At 46.2% G+C, this 23235-nt stretch overlaps 1 protein-coding gene and 1 long non-coding RNA gene across 4 annotated transcripts in view; one reads left to right on the top strand and one right to left on the bottom strand.

Annotated features, from left to right (window-relative positions):
• The window catches only part of LOC138488206 (uncharacterized), a 434457-nt gene extending 419504 nt beyond the window's left edge, over positions 1–14953 (bottom strand). For both annotated transcript variants that reach the window (XR_011274606.1, XR_011274607.1), the window contains exon 1: positions 14254–14953. This is a non-coding gene — a long non-coding RNA (uncharacterized lncRNA). The remainder of the gene's footprint in view (positions 1–14253) is intronic.
• A 4107-nt stretch (positions 14954–19060) lies between these two features.
• NCBP3 (nuclear cap binding subunit 3) overlaps positions 19061–23235 on the top strand; it is a 552095-nt gene continuing 547920 nt past the window's right edge. The window contains exon 1 of one of the 2 annotated variants that reach the window (XM_069615023.1): positions 19061–19417. In XM_069615023.1, coding sequence (XP_069471124.1) covers positions 19271–19417 — 147 coding nt within the window. In that variant the 5' untranslated portion in view covers positions 19061–19270. The remainder of the gene's footprint in view (positions 19418–23235) is intronic. The other variant, XM_069615024.1, reaches the window with a different exon arrangement.

Below are 23235 nucleotides of genomic sequence, written 5' to 3'. Positions count from 1 at the left end.
TACATGCCCTTGTGAATTTCCTGTGCAGACAATGAAAGAGCAACTCTGCTGGCTCTACCTAGGGAGGTACTTAAAATGCTGTTAAAATCTCCAGCCTTTATAAACTAGGTATGAAGATGATTAGCACATTTACTGCTGTTTTTGCTGCCTATGCTCACGTGAGGTGGAGGAGGAGGAGCATTTAACCCTAACACAAGCGCAGAGGGTGGCGCAGAGGTGAAGTCGGGGCACAAGTGATTATTGGTGGGGAACTGCCAGCCTTTCCAGTCTGTTTTTGATGTCTATGCTCATGTGAGTTGGAGGAGGAGCAGCATTTAACCCTAACATGAGCGCGGAATGCTACACTAAGGTGAAGTGGAGGCACAAGTGGTTATTGGTGGTTCATGGTGGAGTGGCATGCAGGGGGTTACTCCAGTCACCAAGGTCTGCAAGTAAGTCATTGGCCGACCTCCATTGGTAACCTGGGTTTCCTCACTCATCTGCACTTTGGTACTTCCGCATGATAGTGGAGTGTGGAAAACCTGTAACCCGAAAGCAGGAAAATGAAAGCTGGACTGTTGAAAAACTGTACGTGAATATATTTGCACTCCCCTCCACTTTTGTCTGCTACTCTACGTCCAGCCAACTGAGTGGCTATTTACTTATTCCGGCAATTGGATAAGGAGGAGTGTGCCAAGCTAGAATCCCTCGCAAGAGCCGTGCTACTGGTTGAGTATTGATTTGCTGCCGAAATCTATCGCTATCCAATGCCTCTGACTGTTTCAAGTTTTAGGTTTATGAGAGTGGGGTTAGGGGGAGACAGACAGACTAAGGCTGCTCCTTGAGCCATCGGGCGTACCCTGTCCCCCCTCTCTGGGTCTCTGGAGGTTTTTCATGAGGACTGGCTGCCAGTGGCCCTCTGTAACTGTGGGTGTTGTGGCTGCCTTTGGAGCCGAACAGTCCTTACTAAGCTATCAATCCAGGGTGGTGGGTGGCTGTATTTGTCCCGCGGACGGTTGTGGTCCTCTGTGGCCAACAACCCATTACCATTTGTTTCTTATGCACTGGCGCATCCCGGAAGGTCCCACTGTATAGTCACCATTTAGACATTGAAGTTTTAGCGGTATGTTTACTCTTTTTAATCAATTTTATAATTGCTCAATTTTACTGTTCTTAGGTGCATTTCCACCATGGTGAAAAGAAAAGCAAGGGATGATCGGAGACCGGGGGCGCTGACAGAAAGGGCAAAGAAACGAAGCAAATTAAAACGGCCCAGGAGCTTGCCAAGGTTAAGCCCCATCTTTTGCAACGCTCCCTTGATTTATATTTGGAAGACATGGCCAGCAAAATAGTGAATCGCATTACTGTTACTGGAAAAGCCACATGGGATGCTATTTCAGGTTCAGGAGGGAATCCCAAAGGTAGCACCACTGAAAAAAATAGTTGTATTGATGGGGCCTTAGGGGGCACAGTGGTGCAGGCAATTGCTCTACAGGAGCAGTTGCTTGGGTGTGTATGCTCAGGATCCTCGGCACCCTGGTACGGAGTCAGATAAGGAAGTGGAAGGGGAGAGGGTGAGACTAGGGATGGGTGACCAGATGGTGAGTGTTAGAGGTTACAGTTTATCATATTAGAAGTTATTATATTTAAATGTCTATGTATTGATGGGCTTGTGTGTGCAATACATCTCATTCATAACTTGGTTACTGTTGTCATAATATGTTCACTGACATCGCCTCCTGGAATGTGGAGTCTCAGCATCTGGGGGACTCCACATTCCATTAGGTCAGTTGAGAAGATTTCCCCTGGCTGGGGGTCTTTGCTGTTACTAACTCAATAAATAGTTAATTATAACTTTGCGCTGTGTGGACCCATCATTATGTGTCTTAACAGTGAGGGGGTGTAGTAACGGATCAATTGGTGAAAAGCCATACGGGTGGGAGCCCGGAGAGGGAACTGAGTCAGGATCTAAATTCCTCCTCCATGGGGGAGGAGGATAAGCTCTGGCTGGAATCACTTCTAGATGTAAAGCTCAAGCCCCTTCAGACCATCCTAGAGTCATTGCAGATGTTTAAGTCTGGGGTAATGAACACACTGGCTATCGTGGATGACTCAATCAGAGTTCTAACAAAAAGAGTGGCAGAAATAAGTACGGTGGGGTTGGGGCAAAGCCAAATGGTAAGATACTATCGAGGGGGGGGTGGGGTTGAGTGGTGAGCGTCCTGGCCCGGTCACTGAGGTTGGCGGGCTGGTGATGCCGGCAAAGGATAAGGCAGGAACCACACATTAAAGCTCAGTAACTGTTCATTCAAATTTTACGGGTAGTGGGAGGTCCGACTTAAGCTTTAGGACTTTCATAGGGGACACTGGGGCTAACATGGATATAGGAGGGCTGGAGAAGAGCATTTTGAATTTACTGGCTGCAGCAGCCCCTCTTATGAGGATTATCATGGGTGTACCGGGGCTCCCTAAGTGTGGATTTGAATCAACTATTTCGCTAATGAATAAAACGACCCATTGGATCAACAACAACCTGATTGGACCGAGCATTGACCCAAGCCTTATATTAATGGCAAGAAGGGTAGGAAGGGTAGGACAAAAACCCAAATGTATGAAGGGGGACTGCATAGTGGTTTCCTTCTCGGATGCAGCGATGGTTTGTTATTTGGTCAACTCTAATTTATCCAGAGGCCTAAAACCAAACAGCTACAGTCTCCATAGTAGGCTGGTCTCTCAGGATTTGTTTTACGGTTGTACAGGGAAGGTGGCTGATTCAGGAAACCGCTTGAGCAAATTTGTTAGGAGGAGGGAAACACCGAGTTACCCCACGCACAGGGGCCTTTGTATCCACCTCTTGGCCACAGATTACCCTTGGGTTGGAGGTCCAACCCTAATTTAGAAAGATTGACCCCACAGAAGGGAGGGGCGCGCACTATCGGGGTTGAGCTAGCTAATCGGTATGATGCCTTAACCTCCTGTGAAGATCTGGCCAGGGATATTTATCTTATGGAAAAGATCACAGAAGCTATACAGGGATCCAGCGTTCTGATAGAGACTGAATGGCTCGGGTTCTTTAATGCTTTTAGTAACATGGAAAGTACAGGTTGAAATTCCCAGAGAACAGTGACTCGGCCCCACCGAATAGTTAACTTGGAGAACACAGACTTTAATTCAGAGGAATCAGCCCGTTGCTGACGATCTAGTGCCCGGTTGTGCCTGTCGACAACGGATTGAACAGTATAAGTGAAAGCAGCGATCAGAGACTGTGCCTTGAAAGGAGGTGGAGGGGGAGGAGGGAGGGGCGGGTGTATACGCCAGGGAATGATCTATTATTTTTTGTATAAGGTTTATAGGGACACGAGTCCCTTTCATGTTTGCTCCGAAGGTTCTGTTGTTTCATAAAACCAATAAAAAAAATAATAAGAAAAAAATAACCTACAATGTCATTCTCCTGCAAGAGACCTGGGCCTTGGAGACCACACTGTTAGATGGCTACACATCGTAGGGGATCTCAGCAAAAAAATGCTAGAGTAAGATGTTATGGGGTCTGACCATTTTGATTAAAGCGTCCCTAACCTGTAGGTTTAGGGTAGTGGAGACTAACATGGACTACCTACAGGTGCTCTGTATTTTAACCTCTAGGGGGACCCGTTAATCATTTTGAACCTCTATAACAGCCCCTATAAGGCGGAGGCAGACAGGTTATCCAAAGTCAAGGCGTTTATTGATGAGTTATTTCTAAACAGGAGGAATCGTAATGAGCAATGCATATGGGGAGGAGATTTTAACCTCAAAATGGGTGTAGGTCTGCCAAAGGATCTGTTAGATCCGCTGGAGGACTGGTCACTGAACATCCCCTTGCCCACAATGAAATATGGACGGGTGTGTGCAAAGGGTCTCCAAATGTGTTAATGGCTTATTGAATGGGGGCTGCGCACGGTAAACGGACACAAAGCACCCGATATACTGGGTAACCTTACCTTTAATAATCACCAAGGTTGGTGGGGTGTGTGGCCAGCAAGCGGGCAATGAGGACGCGATTCCTCGCTGCTCCCAGGCCGCCAGCTAGATCCTGCGTTTATCCTGACAATTCATGTTGTTAAACTGACGAAAATAGCTTCCAAAAGCGGCGGATCCCTTCTGCAACGGGTCACTGCACTAATCCAGAAGAGGCTGACCTCATATGCCAGACAAGATGGCCGCCGGGACTGCGAGCTAAGAGGAAGGTGCACATTACGTTAAAGGCTCCACTGAACCAAGCGCCCCGCAACAGCAACTACCATCACAGCGCTGAGGCCTAAATCAGGAAGACTAAACACTGATCCCGACCCCAAACAACACTGCGAGTAGGCGGCGAGTGCGCCCATGAAAGCAGGCGGACATTGGCATCCCCTGCTCTGATACGAGGTGGAGCAACCCTGCTTGAGGACGACAGAGAGGACCAGCCGACGTTACGATCCTGATCACTGCAGCGACAAGGTGAGCCGCACTATGGGTCCCCCTTGATGGGATCTCCAAGTGCCAGCAAGGCTCAGCTCCTACCGGCTGCCCCAGCGGTCGATGGGGCGGTCCCATCTGAGGCTGCGAGAAGCTGCTGTGGGCCCCGGGGAACAACGCGACCCGAGCTAGCAGGCGAACCGAGGAAGGCTGCCTGAAGGCGCTCCGGTTGCAGGAGGGCCAGGCCAACAGCGAAGCGAGCAGCGCCTGCGACAAGGAGTGAGTGGGTGCACCCAAATCAAACACGTCTCCTACCCAGAGATGGTGCGAAGAAGCTAAACTGCCTACCAACAATGATACGCAGCAGAATTATCCCTAGACCCCAACCGCTCACAGTGGGACACTGAAAGTGGAACGCGACATGTGGATTGCAACACATGTTCCACAAAGCAACCGAGAACGGAAGGTAAGCTGCCTATGCTGAGGGCATGGCTGTTATAAGGGGAATGAGAACTGCGCACTGAATCTACAATGCTCCGAGCTCCCAATAAAGTAGTGATGTGGCTGAGTGCTGAGTGTCCAAGGTGAACCCAATAAGGCTAATATCCTGTGAATACATCGCCTAGCTGCCATAACACGCAGCAATAAATGTGGTTTACACACTTGAAATCCCTTGTGAGCCCAGACCATTATCAAAGGCGACCACCTGCTGGGAGGCGAGCTTGTACACAACCGGTGCGCCAACCTGACTGGCAGCATGCACTTTAGAAGCTGCAGGGATTTGAGAGAGCAAAACAACATACTGATATCACCGGCCCGACCAAAGACTACTACTGAGGACAACTGAAACGAGGCAACTGAAGTACTGGCCTGCTTGTCCGTGGCGTGAAGCGGCAACAGGGCCCCCAAACCTGCACTGTACAAGTCTAAGACACACATTTGAACTGAGACTAATAGAAACACCTCCTTCCCGAAAGATAAGGTGCCGACCGAGCCAATCCTCAGTCCAACAAAACAAAAGAGGAAGAGGGCATAAGTGATAACGCAGCGGACTTCTGGGAAGAAACCATGAAGTGGACAGTACATATAAACCGTAAGAGAAACCAAAAGGAGGGAAGAGGTGTTCGAGATTACAACGGCACCTCCCTAGCAAGATAGAAGCCAAGGCTTGCGCCGTCTTCGGAGTACCGCAGCCGGGTGGTCACGGACAGCACCATTTGGTAATAAACGCTTGACAGTGCACCTGCGAAGGTGGAACAAGTGTCTCTGGTGAACCACTTGACCAGCATCCACCAGATCCTGAACCAACAGCAACTACTGGATGGTGCCTTGCCGAATCGTTGCACTGGAAGCAAGCACCCCACTGACCTAAACAGCTGCACAAACATCGGCTGAGAGGTAAGGGAGCAACTGCAAATCAACACAGGCTTGACCACCATGGGGAAAGACCGGGCAAAGAACGCGACAATGCAGAGCAAAATGGAGCAGTACACAATCGCTACCCAAGTTCCCCCACAGCAGCAGGGCAACTCTGGCGATGCACTGGGACCGAAGAATGACAATATATCCCTTAAAGACATCATGAATGCTATCGCCAACTCAAGGACCTCCATGGAAAAAAAGATTGATGGCATAAGTACTGAGGTGTCGCTATTGCGCCATGACCTGCAAAAACTCACGGCTCGTACCGGGGAAGCAGAGGCCCGCATATCGGAAACAGAGGACAGCCTGAGGACTGTAAATCACCAAATGACCGGAGCGTTGGCACGCCTCAAGGCACTGGAAGAACGAGTGGAAGAGGGTGAGGGCAGAGCAAGACTGAACAACATCTGGATCCTTGGATTGCCCGAAAAGTCCAAAGGCAAGAGCATTCAGATATTCCTAGAGCAATGGCTTGTGGATCTATTCGCTCCCAAGACCCTATCAAAATTCTTCTCAGTTGAACATGCTCACTGCTTACCAACGGGCAGACAAATACCCGGAGTTCCGCCGCGCACGGTAATTGCATAGCTCCTGAACTATATGGATCGGGATGCAATACTGCAGATGGCCAGAACTAAGGGCTCCATAACATTTAATGGCTCCAGAATCACCTTTTTCCCAGACTTCACCAGGGAGGTTCAGAAAGCGAGGCAGTCCTTCGACCCACTCAAGAAACGCCTTCAAGCGCATAACATAAAATACTGACTTCTGTTCCCAGCACAAATAAAAATATACCACAACGGTACGACAGTGCATTTCACGGATCCCAGAGAAGCGTGGAGCTGGGCGGAAAGAAAGCTAGAGGGTAACTTGAGGCCGAATCAGAGGCAAGACATCAACAGGAGTCACCCACGACCAGAGAGAGCACCACCTGAGCGCCCACAACAGGAGATGGAAGCACTGCCAAATGCAGGCAATGACTTCTGGAAGGCATCTCATCCTTTTTTTGAAGGGGATACCAAATATTACAGCTAATATAGTGTTGTAATATTTGGTATCCCCTTGATTTTGAGGGGTAACACTTAACAACGCAGTGCTTGAACTATCCCTTGCATTGGGGAGGTAGGTACATCATAAGCGTTCACTCTGACAACTTCTGGAAGCCATCCCATTCTTTTCTGAAGGGGATACCAAATATTACAGCTAATATAGTGTTGTAATATTTGGTATCCTCTTCATTTTGAGGAGTAACATATAAGAATGCACTGCTGGAACTATCCCTTGCATTGGGGAGGTGGGTACATCATAAGCCTTCACTGCGGCAGCTTCTGGAAGCCATCTTATCCTTTTTCTTAAAGGGGATTTCAAATATTACAGCTAATATAGAGTTGTAATATTTGGTATCCCCTTCATTTTTAGGGGTAACATTTAACAACACACTGCTTGAACTATCCCTTGCATTGGAGCGGGGAGTACATCATAAACCTTCACTGTGACAGCTTCTGGAAGCCATCCCATATTTTTGAAGGAGATACCAAATAAAATGGCTAATATGGGCTTGTAATATTTGGTATCCCCTTGATGTTGAGGGGTAACATTTAACAATGCACTGCTTGAACTATCCCTTGCATTGGAGAGGGGAGCACATCATAAGCCTTCACTGTGACAGCTTCAGCAAGCCATCTCCTTCTTTTTTTGAAGGGTATACCAAATATTACAGCTAATATAGTGTTGTAATATTTGGTATCCCCTTCATTTTGAGGGGTAACATTTAACAATGCACTGCTGGAACTATCCCTTGCATTGGGGAGGGGAGTACATCATAAGCCTACACTGTGACAGCTTCTGGAAACCATATCATCCTTTTTTTGAAGGGGATACAAAATATTACAGCTAATATAGTGTTGTAATATTTGGTATCCCCTTGATTTTGAGGGGTAACATTTAACAATGCACTGCTTGAACTTTCCCTTTCATTAGGGAGGGGAGTACATCATAAGCCTACACTGTGACAGCTTCTGGAAGCCATCTCCTCCTTTTTTTGAAGGGGATACAAAATATTACAGCTAATATAGTGTTGTAATATTTGGTATCCCCTTGATTTTGAGGGGTAACATTTAAGAATGCACTGCTTGAACTTTCCCTTTCATTGGGGAGGGGAGTACATCATAAGCCTACACTGTGACAGCTTCTGGAAGCCATCTCCTCCTTTTTTTGAAGGGGATACAAAATATTACAGCTAATATAGTGTTGTAATATTTGGTATCCCCTTGATTTTGAGGGGTAACATTTAACAACGCACTGCTTGAAACAATCCCTTGCATGGGGGAGGGGAGTACATCATAAGCCTTCACTGTGACAGATTCTGCAAGCCATCTCCTTCTTTTTTGAAGGGTATACCAAATATTACAGCTAATATAGTGTTGTAATATTTGGTATCCCCTTGATTTTGAGGGGTAACACTAACAACGCACTGCTTGAACTATCCCTTGCATTGGGGAGGTGGGTACATCATAAGCCTTCACTGTGACAGCTTCTGGAAGCCATCCCATCTTTTTTTTGAAGGGGATACCAAATATTACAGCTAATATAGTGTTTCAATATTTGGTATCCCCTTGATGTTGAGGGGTAACACTTCACAACGCACTGCTTGAACTATCCCTTGCATGGGGGAGGGGAGTACATCATAAGCCTTCACTGTGACAGCTTCTGCAAGCCATCTCCTTCTTTTTTTGAAGGATATACCAAATATTACAGCTAATATAGTGTTGTAATATTTGGTATCCCCTTGATTTTGAGGGGTAACACTAACAACGCACTGCTTGAACTATCCCTTGCATTGGGGAGGTGGGTACATCATAAGCCTTCACTGTGACAGCTTCTGGAAGCCATCCCATCTTTTTTTTGAAGGGGATACCAAATATTACAGCTAATATAGTGTTTCAATATTTGGTATCCCCTTGATGTTGAGGGGTAACACTTCACAACGCACTGCTTGAACTATCCCTTGCATTGGGGAGGGGAGTACATCATAAGCCTTGACAGTGACAGCTTCTGGAAGCCATCCCAACCTTTGTTTGAAGGGGATACCAAATATTACAGCTAATACAGTGTTGTAATATTTGGTATCCCCTTGATATTGAGGGGTAACATTTAACAAGGCACTGCTTGAACTATCCCTTGCATTGGGGAGGGGAGTACATCATAAGCCTACACTGTGACAGCTTCTGGAAACCATCTCATCCGTTTTTTGAAGGGGATACCAAATATTACAGCTAATATAGTGTTGTAATATTTGGTATCCCCTTGATTTTGAGGGGTAACATTTAACAATGCACTGCTTGAACTTTCCCTTTCATTGGGGAGGGGAGTACATCATAAGCCTACACTGACAGCTTCTGGAAGCCATCTCCTCCTTTTTTTGAAGGGGATACAAAATATTACAGCTAATATAGTGTTGTAATATTTGGTATCCCCTTGATTTTGAGGGGTAACATTTAACAATGCACTGCTTGAACTATCCCTTGCATTGAGGAGGGGAGTACATCATAAGCCTACACTGTGACAGCTTCTGGAAACCATCTCATCTTTTTTTTGAAGGGGATACAAAATATTACAGCTAATATAGTGTTGTAATATTTGGTATCCCCTTGATTTTGAGGGGTAACATTTAACAATGCACTGCTTGAACTTTCCCTTTCATTGGGGAGGGGAGTACATCATAAGCCTACACTGACAGCTTCTGGAAGCCATCTCCTCCTTTTTTTGAAGGGGATACAAAATATTACAGCTAATATAGTGTTGTAATATTTGGTATCCCCTTGATTTTGAGGGGTAACATTTAACAATGCACTGCTTGAACTTTCCCTTTTATTGGGGAGGGGAGTACATCATAAGCCTACACTGACAGCTTCTGGAAGCCATCTCCTCCTTTTTCAGAAGGGGATACAAAATATTACAGCTAATATAGTGTTGTAATATTTGGTATCCCCTTGATTTTGAGGGGTAACACTAACAACGCACTGCTTGAACTATCCCTTGCATTGGGGAGGTGGGTACATCATAAGCCTTCACTGTGACAGCTTCTGGGGGTACATCATAAGCCTTCACTGTGACAGCTTCTGGGGGTACATCATAAGCCTTCACTGTGACAGCTTCTGCAAGCCATCTCCTTCTTTCTTTGAAGGGGATACCAAATATTATAGCTAATATAGTGTTTCAATATTTGGTATCCCCTTGATGTTGAGGGGTAACACTTCACAACGCACTGCTTGAACTATCCCTTGCATTGGGGAGGGGAGTACATCATAAGCCTTGACAGTGACAGCTTCTGGAAGCCATCCCAACCTTTGTTTGAAGGGGATACCAAATATTACAGCTAATACAGTGTTGTAATATTTGGTATCCCCTTGATATTGAGGGGTAACATTTAACAAGGCACTGCTTGAACTATCCCTTGCATTGGGGAGGGGAGTACATCATAAGCCTACACTGTGACAGCTTCTGGAAACCATCTCATCCGTTTTTTGAAGGGGATACCAAATATTACAGCTAATATAGTGTTGTAATATTTGGTATCCCCTTGATTTTGAGGGGTAACATTTAACAATGCACTGCTTGAACTTTCCCTTTCATTGGGGAGGGGAGTACATCATAAGCCTACACTGACAGCTTCTGGAAGCCATCTCCTCCTTTTTTTGAAGGGGATACAAAATATTACAGCTAATATAGTGTTGTAATATTTGGTATCCCCTTGATTTTGAGGGGTAACATTTAACAATGCACTGCTTGAACTATCCCTTGCATTGAGGAGGGGAGTACATCATAAGCCTACACTGTGACAGCTTCTGGAAACCATCTCATCTTTTTTTTGAAGGGGATACAAAATATTACAGCTAATATAGTGTTGTAATATTTGGTATCCCCTTGATTTTGAGGGGTAACATTTAACAATGCACTGCTTGAACTTTCCCTTTCATTGGGGAGGGGAGTACATCATAAGCCTACACTGACAGCTTCTGGAAGCCATCTCCTCCTTTTTTTGAAGGGGATACAAAATATTACAGCTAATATAGTGTTGTAATATTTGGTATCCCCTTGATTTTGAGGGGTAACATTTAACAATGCACTGCTTGAACTTTCCCTTTCATTGGGGAGGGGAGTACATCATAAGCCTACACTGACAGCTTCTGGAAGCCATCTCCTCCTTTTTCTGAAGGGGATACAAAATATTACAGCTAATATAGTGTTGTAATATTTGGTATCCCCTTGATTTTGAGGGGTAACACTAACAACGCACTGCTTGAACTATCCCTTGCATTGGGGAGGTGGGTACATCATAAGCCTTCACTGTGACAGCTTCTGGGGGTACATCATAAGCCTTCACTGTGACAGCTTCTGGGGGTACATCATAAGCCTTCACTGTGACAGCTTCTGCAAGCCATCTCCTTCTTTCTTTGAAGGGTATACCAAATATTACAGCTAATATAGTGTTGTAATATTTGGTATCCCCTTGATTTTGAGGGGTAACACTAACAACGCACTGCTTGAACTATCCCTTGCACTGGGGAGGGGAGAACATCATAAGCCTTCACTGTGACAGCTTGTGGAAGCCATTCCATCCTTTTTTTGAAGGGGATACCAAATATAATGGCTAATATAGGGTTGTGATATTTGGTATCCCCTTGAGGTTGAGGGGTAACATTTAACAAAGCATTGTTTGAAATATCCCTTGAATTGGGCAGGGGAGTACATAATTTCTGTGCACTGTGACTCTGGGCCAGCCCAACGGGTGCTCCGGGCACCAACACACAATTAATGTGGCAGGGATCACCCTGATCGTCGTGTTCACACGACAAGATCGCAGCTGCCGTGGGCTCCCGGACAAGCAGCTGCTCTGCGATCACAGAGAGGGCCAGTGGCCAGGAGGCACTCTGTTACACATGCTGGTCTGGGGCACCCAGACCGCACCCAGACTAGCAGTGCCGCACACCTGTGATCACAAGGGGAAGGCCTGCAGGCCCTACACAATGAGACACAGAGACAGAGTGCCATTACATTTAGTCTACCACCGTGGTATTGCATGTGCATGCAGATGCTCCTTCTTCCAGTCAGGTATGAGGCTGTCATGACACATCCTTAGAGGGGCAATACATGTTCTTAAAATGGAAACACTACAAATACTCCCACTATGCTATGAGATGTGTAATATATATATATTGTCAGTCTCCTTTATTGTGTGATTTATCTGCTTTTCATGTCAACCCTGTAAAATGAAATATTATTTGTATGTGTTTCACTTGCCTGCCATGATGACTGCACCGCTACACCACACCCTCTACAGTGAGCCCATCTATCGGGTCAATTTCCCTAAGGAGGTAGTATTCCGGAGTATTTCTTCAATTTCCAAGCCTAGTTTGCGTACCCATTTCCATCACTGTTGGCAGCTGTGATTTTTTAAGCTACAAATAACCATATAACCAACTACATTTAATTTAACTCAATGCAGTTCAGCTGACTGATCAATTAACAGTGGCGTACCGAGTCAGGGGTTTGGGGGGCACGTTGCCACCACACAGGCTCTTTTTAGAGCCTGACCGGGACTTTCGTCAGTGGGCCACCCCTCCTGTGCAGCATCTCAATGAGGGTGCCCAACGAGAAAGGTGTCCCGCTGCCAGGACAATGTGTGCTCAGTAATTCCTGCTCAGCAAAGTAATTGTCTTGGCAGCAGGACACCTTACCCTTTCCGAAACCTCTGGCAGGACAATGTCCCAAGGAGCTCCAGGCAGCAGCAGAGGGGCTAGCAAGTTGCTCTGTGTCAACAGAGCATTTCAATGTGAGCCATTAGGCACTGCTGAGAGGGAGGGGGAACTATTAGGAGGGACTTTTGTCCCTTTAGAAATGTGCATGGCAGGGAGTGATCAGGTGTGAGAAGGTTGCATAATGCTGCAGGCTTTATGAAATAATGACTATGGCTTTACCCAAGGGGTATTTGTTAGGCTCACATTAATCTGCATGATGCTATTGTGACTTTACATGCAGGATGGGGACAATAAAACCAAATCCATCCTCTTATTGCTCAACATATTTCTATAATGATGTATAGTTAAAGTTAATAATGAAAGGGTAGTTTCTTATGTAATGTGCTTTGCTTCCAAGGCATTGCTATAAATAAAGTATTATTTAAGCACATGAAATGCAAAGGGAAACATTAATAAATATCTATATAAACTAAAACTGTGAAGATGTGCTCAGTTGCTTAAATTGTCCACTTCCCGGTTTCACTATTTAACCAACGTGTGTGATCCTGGGCAGATCATGAAATCAGACTGTGTTTTATCTCCAGCTCTGCAAGTGATTTACTTCAAAGCTAATGTGTTAATATATGATGCTGTTATTTAAAAAAAAAAAAAACCTGACTTGCTCCATATATAACAGTGCAATTTAGGTATTTTGCACCACAACATGATTTGCCACTTGGCTTACTTATGCCAACTTATTCTAAAGTCAGTTGCATTGCGCCTCCAAGTATCAAAGACTGATGATGCTCCTTCCATGTTCTTTCTGTGAAGTAATGTCTGTTGGTACAATCCATATGCAAATTAGGAGATATGCATGTATTTTGCCCCAGGGCGCCTGGACAGGGCTCTAATAGATGAGTTCCCTGCATCTGTAATGATTCTGCCGTTTGAGACAACATGGAATTGCGTGCACTGCATTTGAGGGGAAAGTAGCAGGAGTTTCACCGTGGCTGTCCCCCAGCCCCTCTTGCAATGCTGAATACTCCCCTGACTGATCAATATGGAACTCGGGGTTATGCCGGTGTTGTGCAACATTTGGTACCCCATACCGAGACTCGGAACTCCCCTACTTTGGTCTGCGATCTACGAAGACAGCCGAAGACAGGGGATACCGGATCGGTATGGGATACCAAATATTACAGAACACCGGGTGCAACGCTGGAAACAATTCGGGGGATATGGAAAGGTGTTGTTGCTCGTCTGTGCGCGACTGCAAGCCATTTAATTGCTGTTTTCGGCTTGTGAGGGGCGAGGGCGCTGCTTCCATTGAGGCCGCCCCCATTTCAGCTGACAGACATTTCCTCAACACTTCTACCCATAGCTGCCTGCACGGCCAACAGTGAGTTGTTGTCAATGAGTGAGTTGTTGTCAATGTCAGCAAAATCACAGTTAGATACATTGACAATAGCACCCGGAGCTTCAGCTTTGGGCGCCATGTCTTCCTGTCGCTCCCCATTGCCCAGCTTGTAGTAGTCAGTAATTTTGCCGGTATTTACTGCCAGTGTTTATTTTTCATCATACTGACAGGCCCTCCCCTTGATGGGCTCATTGCCTTATTGGCACTGTTTTTTCTATCGAGCCAAGGCTCTTGAAATAGCTTTACAGGCTGACTTACTCTTCGTTTTCATTTCACTTTGATGTTCTTTGGGTAGTCAGGCAATCAGACCGGCAACCAAGGTTTGTCGCTTCCTTCACTGAAGCGGTCGAAGGAGAGGGCGAGAGAGGTGGGTGTGTCAGTCGAGGTGCAGGGCACAGATTCCAGCCCGTCAACACCTCAACACACTGCTGCCACACTCCGCGGAACGCGCTTCGCACTAGCTGATGGATTTTATAGGAGGGACAGAAAGTTAAAGGTGCAGCCCACAATAATGCTGTAAAACCGCAACAGGTCCTTACGTGAATGTTCTCAAAGCGTGCCAGCAACGCAGCCTCTGGAGTGTACACAGTCCACCACAACACTCTGTTGCCCCACTCAGCACGACACGCTGGCTGATGGATTTTATAGGAGGGAGTGAAAGTTAAAGGTGCAGCGCACAATAACGCTGTAAAACCGTAGCAGGTCTTTCCGTGAATTTTCTCAAAGCGAGTCAGCAATGCAGCCTTTTGAGTGTCCACAGTCCAACACAACACTCTGCTGACAAACTCTGTGCGATGCACTTCCCGCAGGATGATGGATTTTATAGGAGGGACTGAAAGTTAAGGAGCAGCGCTCAATAATGCTGTAAGACCCTAGCATGTCCTTCAGTGAATTTTCTCAAAGCGAGTCAGAAACGCAGCCTCTGGAGTGTCCACAGTCCACCACAACACTCTGCTGCCACACTGCCGCCAAAACCTGTAAGGGAAAAGGGCATGCAAACGGTATCACATTGGCAAACTTCAGAGATGGATAAACCTAACTTTAGAAGTGCAGCCCTGCGAAGATTGGAGCCTAGTGCTCAATGTTAGATGTGCGCAAAAAAACGATTGGTCGTGCGTAAAGACACCAAGTACAATGTTCATCGGGGGTGGCAAAGTTAGAAATAGGATTCGAAGTGTAGAAAGCGGGTTCCGAGAGTCAGGGTGGGGTCTCCTGCAGATAACAAAGCTATTCTCAACTTTAGGAAGCAGAGGCTACCCAAGGCTAGGACCACAAAGGATCCTTTGTGCAAAAAAATGCAATGGATGAACAAGGGGCCACCGGTAAGTGGATTGATTACTCACCGCCCCCAGCTCACCCGGGTCCAAACTTGGCAGGTCTGTAAAGGGTCGCTTGGAGTACTATTTTTCACCCTTGGTTTAGCTTCAAAGTGCAATGGCGCTGCAGGTCCGGTTTACAACAGGAGCTGTATCTCTCGTCACGATTGCAGGACAATGAAAGCCCCAATGCTGCTGGCCTCTCGTCACTTGAAGAAAGGCAGGAAAGTTGCCAGCAGCGACCGTCACTGTCACACAGTGATACAGGGGCACCCAACTCTCGTGGTCCGACACATGCTTCGCTCTCGCGGCCCAAAGTAGCTGGGATGAAATTCAGCAAGAAGGTGCTTTGCAGTGCAAGCTAGGATTTCCCCAAAGCTTGAGACAAAACTTGATAAGACAAAGCTCCTGCATAGGTGCCAATATTTGAGCTGGACAGTCCACTGGATGGCCCTGGGACACTTCAGAGAAGGCTCTTTTGCAGGGCAACCAGGAGGTGTCAAGAGTGATTGGTCCCACCACTCCAATGGTTCGAAGTACCCTCACAGGTCTTCAGAGATCGAGTTGCAAAGCAGGGCTCCACCGGGACTTCAGCGTGCCAACTGTCTTGCGAGGTTCTGGATGGTCATTGGGTCTGCTCGGCTCTTCTGGATACTTGGCTCTGTGTACAGGTCGATTCAGACCGGTTACTGATCTGCGGGTCTGCATTCAGGACCCCTCCTCATATCCACAAGTCAAGTTAGTGCTCGCACCCAGCTGGACAATGAGGAGATCTGCCCCACTCATGCACGCCAGCAGTGGTCCAATCAGGGACCACTGAGGCTCTCGACCTTGTACACACCAGAAATCCTGGCACCATACCTGCCTAACCTCCGGGATTTCCCCTGAAACTCTGTGTTTTTAACCATTTCTCCGGGTCTCCGGGGAAGACCCTGGAATCTCTGGGTTTTTGGTGTTGTTTCCGGGTCGCGTCAGATCCTCCACCCGATTGGCTGCCAGAGACTGCTGCCGGTAGCCAATCAGGTGGAGTGTGGGCGGGACCCGGAAACGCCACAAAATGTTCCTGGCCTGCACACTATATGAGGCCATTGCTGGCGGCCAGCTTTTACTTACTTTTTTTTTTCTTCCTCCTTGTAGGATTGCACAGCGCCGGAGGACTCCAGTCCCGACCTCAGTGTGGCCCGAAGTAAGAGAGCCCAGTTTGCGTTGTTTTTGTCGCCCAATGCGACCGCCGCATCTCATGACACCGGATTGCAAGCACTATTACTGCGTTCATTTTTCTGGAATTGTTACTTAATGCTGGGTTTCTGGGGTACAGACGTGTAGCATACTGAAACATATCTGCTGACACAGAAATATACAAGGTTGATGCAGCAGGAAAAGAAAATGCTCATCAGCGTGTGTTACTTTGCAAGGAAATCAAAGACAAATAAGGAGAAATGTACGTTAAGTTACGCTGACATGATGTAAGCATGCCATCAGCTTACCTGGGTTTCTGACCGGGTTAATGAATCATGAATTAAAGAGGACCTCAGGGGCTGCACCACAGCCATCAGGTTTGCAAGCTGGACACCTCACCACTGCATTATACAACCTCATGAAAAATAACAAACAAGGTGAAATGCCCAATTTCGGTACTGCAAGTTCCAGGGAAAACCTTTGTATTGGTTCTTGGAGTTTAAAACATGCACACATGTTAACGTTAACTAATTGTAGTTTTTCAGTTTGTTGGGTATTTTTGGTTTATAATTGCATTTATTGCATTCCACTGTAAAGGGCAAACTGAAAACATCTAATGACAGCTACAACAACCGAGTTTACCTTTTTGACAGGTGGGCGGGGTGTGTGGGCGAAGCCGTTGTTACAGGATAGTATTTGCCCCGGTTCCCCTCCCTACTAAGGCCCAGCCCCCCGTACCTCAAGAAGCACTCGGACACAGGTCTGCTTGCTATGGGTTCCCGGCGGCTACTGCCGAGCACGGGTGTCTCCTTTATTAAACGCGCATGCGCGAAGGTCACGCAAGCGTCGCGCACGCGTACAAACAACATGACTCTGTAACAGCTGTGTGCAAATGGGCAGAGTCTTGTGTGGCTGTGGGCGCGACATAAATCTCAGGATTTTTGATTTTCAAATGTAGGCAGTTACGTCTGGCACTAGTAGTGTAGATTGGGACCAGATAGTCCCAGACCACTTCTTGAGTACCTCATACATGCCAACATTCTGAGATACCTAGGGGGGAGATTTCACGAGAGAATTCGGGAGAAATTAATTTCCCCATAGGAATGTATTGGGGATAGAATTATTTTAGACGGGAGAACGTGAAAAATAGCAATATTTTGCAATATTTTTCATTTAAAAATCGGGAGTCTCCTGCCTAAATCGGGAGGGTTGGCATGTCTGGTACCTACACACGTGACATGCATTAGCCAGTGGAAAGCGGCGGCTTTCGCGGGTGAATGCATGCCCAAATAAGGACTCCCTGGGTCACAAAGACCAGGAGAAAGGCTAACGGACAAAATGGCCAAAGGAGAAGACAAAAGACTGCTGGAAAGCATTACATTTACCCTCCAGTATTTCCACCCATCTCAGAATGATGGTGTTGGAAACTGGAAGGGAGAATGTCGGCTTTCCACGATATAGGGCCTCATTACACGGATGGCGGTAAGGATTTACCGGTACCGGTATTTTACCGGTACCGGTAAATCCTTACCGCCTTACTACGAGGTCCCTTTGCGGGTTAGGGAATTTAACGCCTGCTTTTTGAAGTTAAAAACCAACCCGCAAAGGGACCCAGGGAGCTAATTACGGTACCGTAATTAGCGCCTTCCCCATTCCCATTATGCCCTATGGGGAAAAAATGGGAATGGGGAAGGGCAATGGTGGAAGGGGGAATTACCGCCCCGCCAACCTTGGAATGGGGCGGTAATTCCCCTTTCCGCCAAGGTGGTGCCGGTATTTTACCGGCATGAACAGGTTCTCCGCCATCCGTGTAATGAGGCCCATAGTCTTTTGGCTGGTGCAGTAAGGGTGTTCTGGCTTTGGAATACAGTCCGTGCCTGATACTAACGCATGCAGTGGTTGTCATGAGTGTTGCTATGCCGTAAAACACGGCTTCCCAGGAGTGGGGGACTTGTTTTATTAGCACCACTCTCGGGTCATCTCTGAATCCTTGGCATAATGCTAATGTGTCTTTTGGCATGGACACAACAATGGCCCTGATTCACAGAGAGTTTTCCAATGGGGTTTCACCATTATAAAATGCTTCTGTGAATTAGGCCCACTGTTTCTTTTTAGCACGTACCTCTGAATCAGCCCAAAGGTGTTTCAACTGCGAGTCGTGTTCATGTGCAATCCAACGAGGTTCCTGCTAAACCTAAAATCATGTGAAGGGTTACAAAAGGGTTCATGTGAGAGAATGGGCCTCAAAATTAAACACTATGACAAGGAAGAATAGGGCTCGGAGTAATGAGTATTACTGGTAAATAATCTAACCATTTTTCAACATTTATTGTTCTATGAATCGTCCACGAAACGTCACCAAATTTGACATTGGCTTTTCCGAGATGTGACCAGATCATTGCTGGCCAAGTTCGCTAACTTTTGGTCGAAGCAAAAACAATACGTACCACGCTTCAAATGTTCACAGATATGACATGGAAGACAGTGTCACTCGCTTAATGGCGTCCAACTTTAGAAATCATCGAAGCATAGAAAACAAACATTTTTAGCTACGAATCGCTTATCGCGATACTGGGAAGTGAAGGGTCCAAAGCACGTTTAGTATCGCAGCATGGCTCCCACTGACAGCACATTCTACTGAACGAAACGTCATTCTCGAGTCTAGTCTATGGCCACACCTCCCCGTTCTCACGGCCCGCTCTAGCCGTCTCTCGCTCTCTTTGGTTCCTACAGCAGAGCTCTGTCTTGCCTGTGCTGATTGTTGGTAGCCTTGAGTAACGATGGCGGCTGTGAGGGGCCTTCTGATATCAGTGAAGTCGGAGGGAGGAACAGAACCTCAGAATAGTCCGGAACGGGAGCCGGAGCCCATGGAGGTGGAGGAGGGGGAGTTGGAACCTGCGCGCCGGTCCGTGAAGGAGCTTGTCCCGGTAGGACAGGAAGCAAATCGTATGGGGAGTGAATGTGCCTTTACCATTGTAATATAAGCAAAACTGTACATTGAGGGACACAGGACTGTATCGGGAGGCAAAGGGGGCTGCTCGACTGTATCTTTAGGCCCAGGGCAAGGAATCAACCCCGAGTGCAAGTCTAGGACCATGACACCCGCAGTGACATGCTAGAAGCCGCCTTGACGGGAGATGGACCATGGGTGGTATGTTGAAAACTAGGTAAGAGATCAGCGCTTAATGAAAGGCTATGGATGGGGCTACGTTCTTGAGATGGATCCTGAGCCGGGTATGTGTAGAGGCCGGATTGTGCACCCTGTGGCTGTGACTGGAGGGAGCTTGGGGGAGAGAGGGGCCAGTGCTGGTCTGCATCTTTCGTATGTGACTTACGGTCTAGTAGGGATGTGGGTGTACCCTGGTTCTGTGGATGGAGAAGGGCCGTTGAGGGCGCAGGCATTGAGCCCAGTGTTGAGGCGTTGGATCCTGGGTGTTGGTGTGGGTCTGAGGTGTGGGATAGATCCTGAGTTTCAGGGTAGAGAGGTAGTCAGGGCTGTGGATACCTCCTGAGAGACTAGATATGAATTAACTGAGACTAAATGATCATGGTGACTGGACATCCAAAATGGTTAAATCTAGCTCACTATTAGATAATTATGGGGGAGGGACAATTTGGATGTTCTTTCTTGCTCATGGCTGTGGTGCGATTATGCCAGCTCTTACGATGTATGTTGCCCAGGAAAAATCTGCAGCTTTGTATGGTGTGGAGACCTGGGGATATTCACCTATCAGTTAACTGAGCTTGGCTGAAAGATGTTTTCTTAAACAAATGTGTGACATGCCCAGGGTGCCCTATTTATCTAGAATTTGATATTAGGCCGATTAACAGTGATGTCCTTAGGCCAATGCTCTATTGGGTGAAACTGTGGACAATCTCTGAGCTCAAGGTGTATCGTGAAGCAGTAACATACATCTGGGATTCTGAGGGTGGCAGATCATTGCCCTGGTTTGTTCATGTCAAAAAATATCTGCAGGAGATGAACATGGATGATTTATAGCATAATCCCCTGGGTATAGCCAAGAGTCATGTGGAAAAAATCAAGAATTCTTCACGGGAGGCTATTGAGGTTTACTTGGTCAACGCTTGCAGCATGCTGGCAATGGATAATATATATTTGGTGAATAAGTCTTCCTTGGGATTTGAAAAATACTAGACTTTGTTAGCCCCCCCCTCTTACACGCAGTCTGTACATGAAATTCAGGTTAGGCCAGCTGAACCTGGCACATAGTACCAGGAAGTGTGGTTAGGGAATTCTTGGACCACTTTATTTTCTTTGTCCGGGCTATTGTGTGGCCAGGAGTAAGTACCTGAAAACAATTTGTAATGCACACGGTATAGGTTGAACAAGCGATGCACTCCTATTGTTCAGGTATTGTAATGACATCAACACAGTATACTTTGTGGCAAATGACATCCACCAGGTATGGCGCACAGGAATGTGAATATTGAAAATCAAAGGAACGAGTAACTAATCCCACATTGGTAGTAATGGTATGACTAATACCCGTACGAACACAATCTTTTTTTCTGTGGCAGCTGTACCTACACTTTAATGTCTTCCATGTACTTTAATTGTTGCTGCTAAAAACCCATAGATGCACCCAGCCCTCCAGATAAGGTGGTAGTAGGCGCCTTTTTACCCACAGAAATCTTGACAATATCGCCCTTTTAATTCTTTCTTGCGTACAGCTTAGGCAGGCTATTTATGACCGTACCCCGATAAACCATTGAGTTCATAGGTGACAGCCAGCAGCAGCTTGCAAATCCAGTCTTTACTTTAGCAATCCACATAGTTCCTTGAAAGAAGCAACTGGGATGAGACCTGCTCTGTTTATTTGTTTCAACACTCTCCTCTGTTAATAATTCTATCAAGATAATACTTGGCGTAATGTAGAAGGGAATTTGTGTTTTTGTTTGTTCACTTTGTTCAACTGCCTGCAATTAGTAAGTTACAGTGTTATTAAAGCATTTTGAATCATGAACATGCTTTTCACATTGCTTTAGGGCACAGTATTGTGTAAAATGAAAAGGGTCAAACTAGGGCTGTATTTTTGCTTCAATTTCCTCTGTTTCAATCAGCTTCAATAAAGGCAGCTGAGTTGCAGCAGCATGGGCATTTCATACTTTGTTTTCTTTTCATCACAATGGCACATCCATTTTATTTAATGGCTTGGGGGTCTTGATGTCCTGAAGTTTTTTAGGAGCGCCTCCAAGCAAGCAGTTTGGCATTTGTGAGAAGGCAAAGCTTTTGGTGTTCTACATGAAGATGCGTTTTATCAGTCTTAAGATTGCATGTGTTTGCATGCATGAAAGGGCACTGTTTTAGTTTGTTGTCTTGGTGAGCAAGAAATAGCTGGGCATCTGGTCTGAGCTTTACTTTAACTCCCTTTCTTACCACCCACTGCAAGCAGGCATAATGGATACAGGTAGAAACAGTGCTGTATATATTTTCAGTGGCACAGATTACACTGGTAAATAAAGAACCTCTCAACAGGACTGCTATATATTCAGGCAAAGTAGCCTAATTTATTAGCAGATCTGCTATACGCATGTCATGGCACAATGCCAATTATTCACAACAGGGCTTATTGCACCATACCCACATTTCTTAGCAGGACTTTGCTTTGGGCAGTACTTGAATTTCTTAACAGAGCTGCTGTAATGACAAAGCACAAACATCTCTTGGCATTTCTGCAGCAAGCTAAAGTACTTAGCAAGAACAATGTCTGAGCTCTTCCCATCGTTATCCCTACAAAGTACCAAATCCCATTACTGCAAGGTAGAAAACCTTGCATGGAAAACAATTTACCCCCCAAAATAGATGGGGAGGTTGGGTAGGGGTATTTAATGAAGTTGGGGGGGAGGGATTTTGGGGGGGGTCTCACCGGCATTAAGAATACAGAACATTTGTTGTTTTATTTGCAAGAGTTTCGAGCTCACAGTGTAAAAAAATGTTATTTTCACATAGATCCTCCCACCATTCTCCTGAGCTGGTGTGATGGATACTGGCAGACAGTGTGAGAAGATGGTACTACCGTCCTATGTTTCAAAACCACCTACTTGGTCTTGTGGTTTTCAAAACGTCTGCTTCTCTTATGTCCTATTTACTGAGTCCCACTGCCAAAAATAGAGCATGTTATAAAGCCACATTATGAATTGCCTGACTCATATAGGAAAGTCCGAACCTGCTGAGAGCTTTTGACAAGCCAGTTATGTCATGCAAGCCTCATATGGAACTCGGTGTCCTAACTTTCCGAGTCAACAGCGTGTTGCGAAAGGTAGCTCAGTGGGCCATTAACCCTTCTGTAGAGATCTGTGTGTAACCTGTTAGTTCAAATCCTGATGATAGATGAGTTAATGTGTCTGTGTCAGAGTTATGTGTTTAAGATGCAGGTAACATTCAAATCTAATAGAGCTGACTTAGCTTTCGACTTATCAAAAGGGCTACTAAATGTTCAGTGATTCGGAACACAAACATTTAATCAGGGCTGCTATACCTGCAATTGCTCAGAATACACAGCTCCTCATCAGAGCTGCAATACCGGTAATGGCTCAGAAACCACACATCTCATCAGGGCTGCTATAGTTGTATTGGTTCTGAAAACACACCTCTCGTCGGGGCTGCTATACCTGTAATGGTTCAGAAGAAGCACATCTCATCTGAGCTCTTATGCTTGTAATGGCATGCAGTGCTAGTAAAACATCTGCCTTCAAGCAAGTGCTGTATCTGATAAAACACACC

Source organism: Ambystoma mexicanum, chromosome 9 (assembly GCF_040938575.1).
Source record: "Ambystoma mexicanum isolate Mex_15411 chromosome 9, UKY_AmexF1_1, whole genome shotgun sequence".
Lineage (NCBI taxonomy): Eukaryota > Metazoa > Chordata > Amphibia > Caudata > Ambystomatidae > Ambystoma > Ambystoma mexicanum.
Note: the sequence above shows the minus strand (reverse complement) of the source record. Positions and strands in the feature narration are given on the sequence as shown.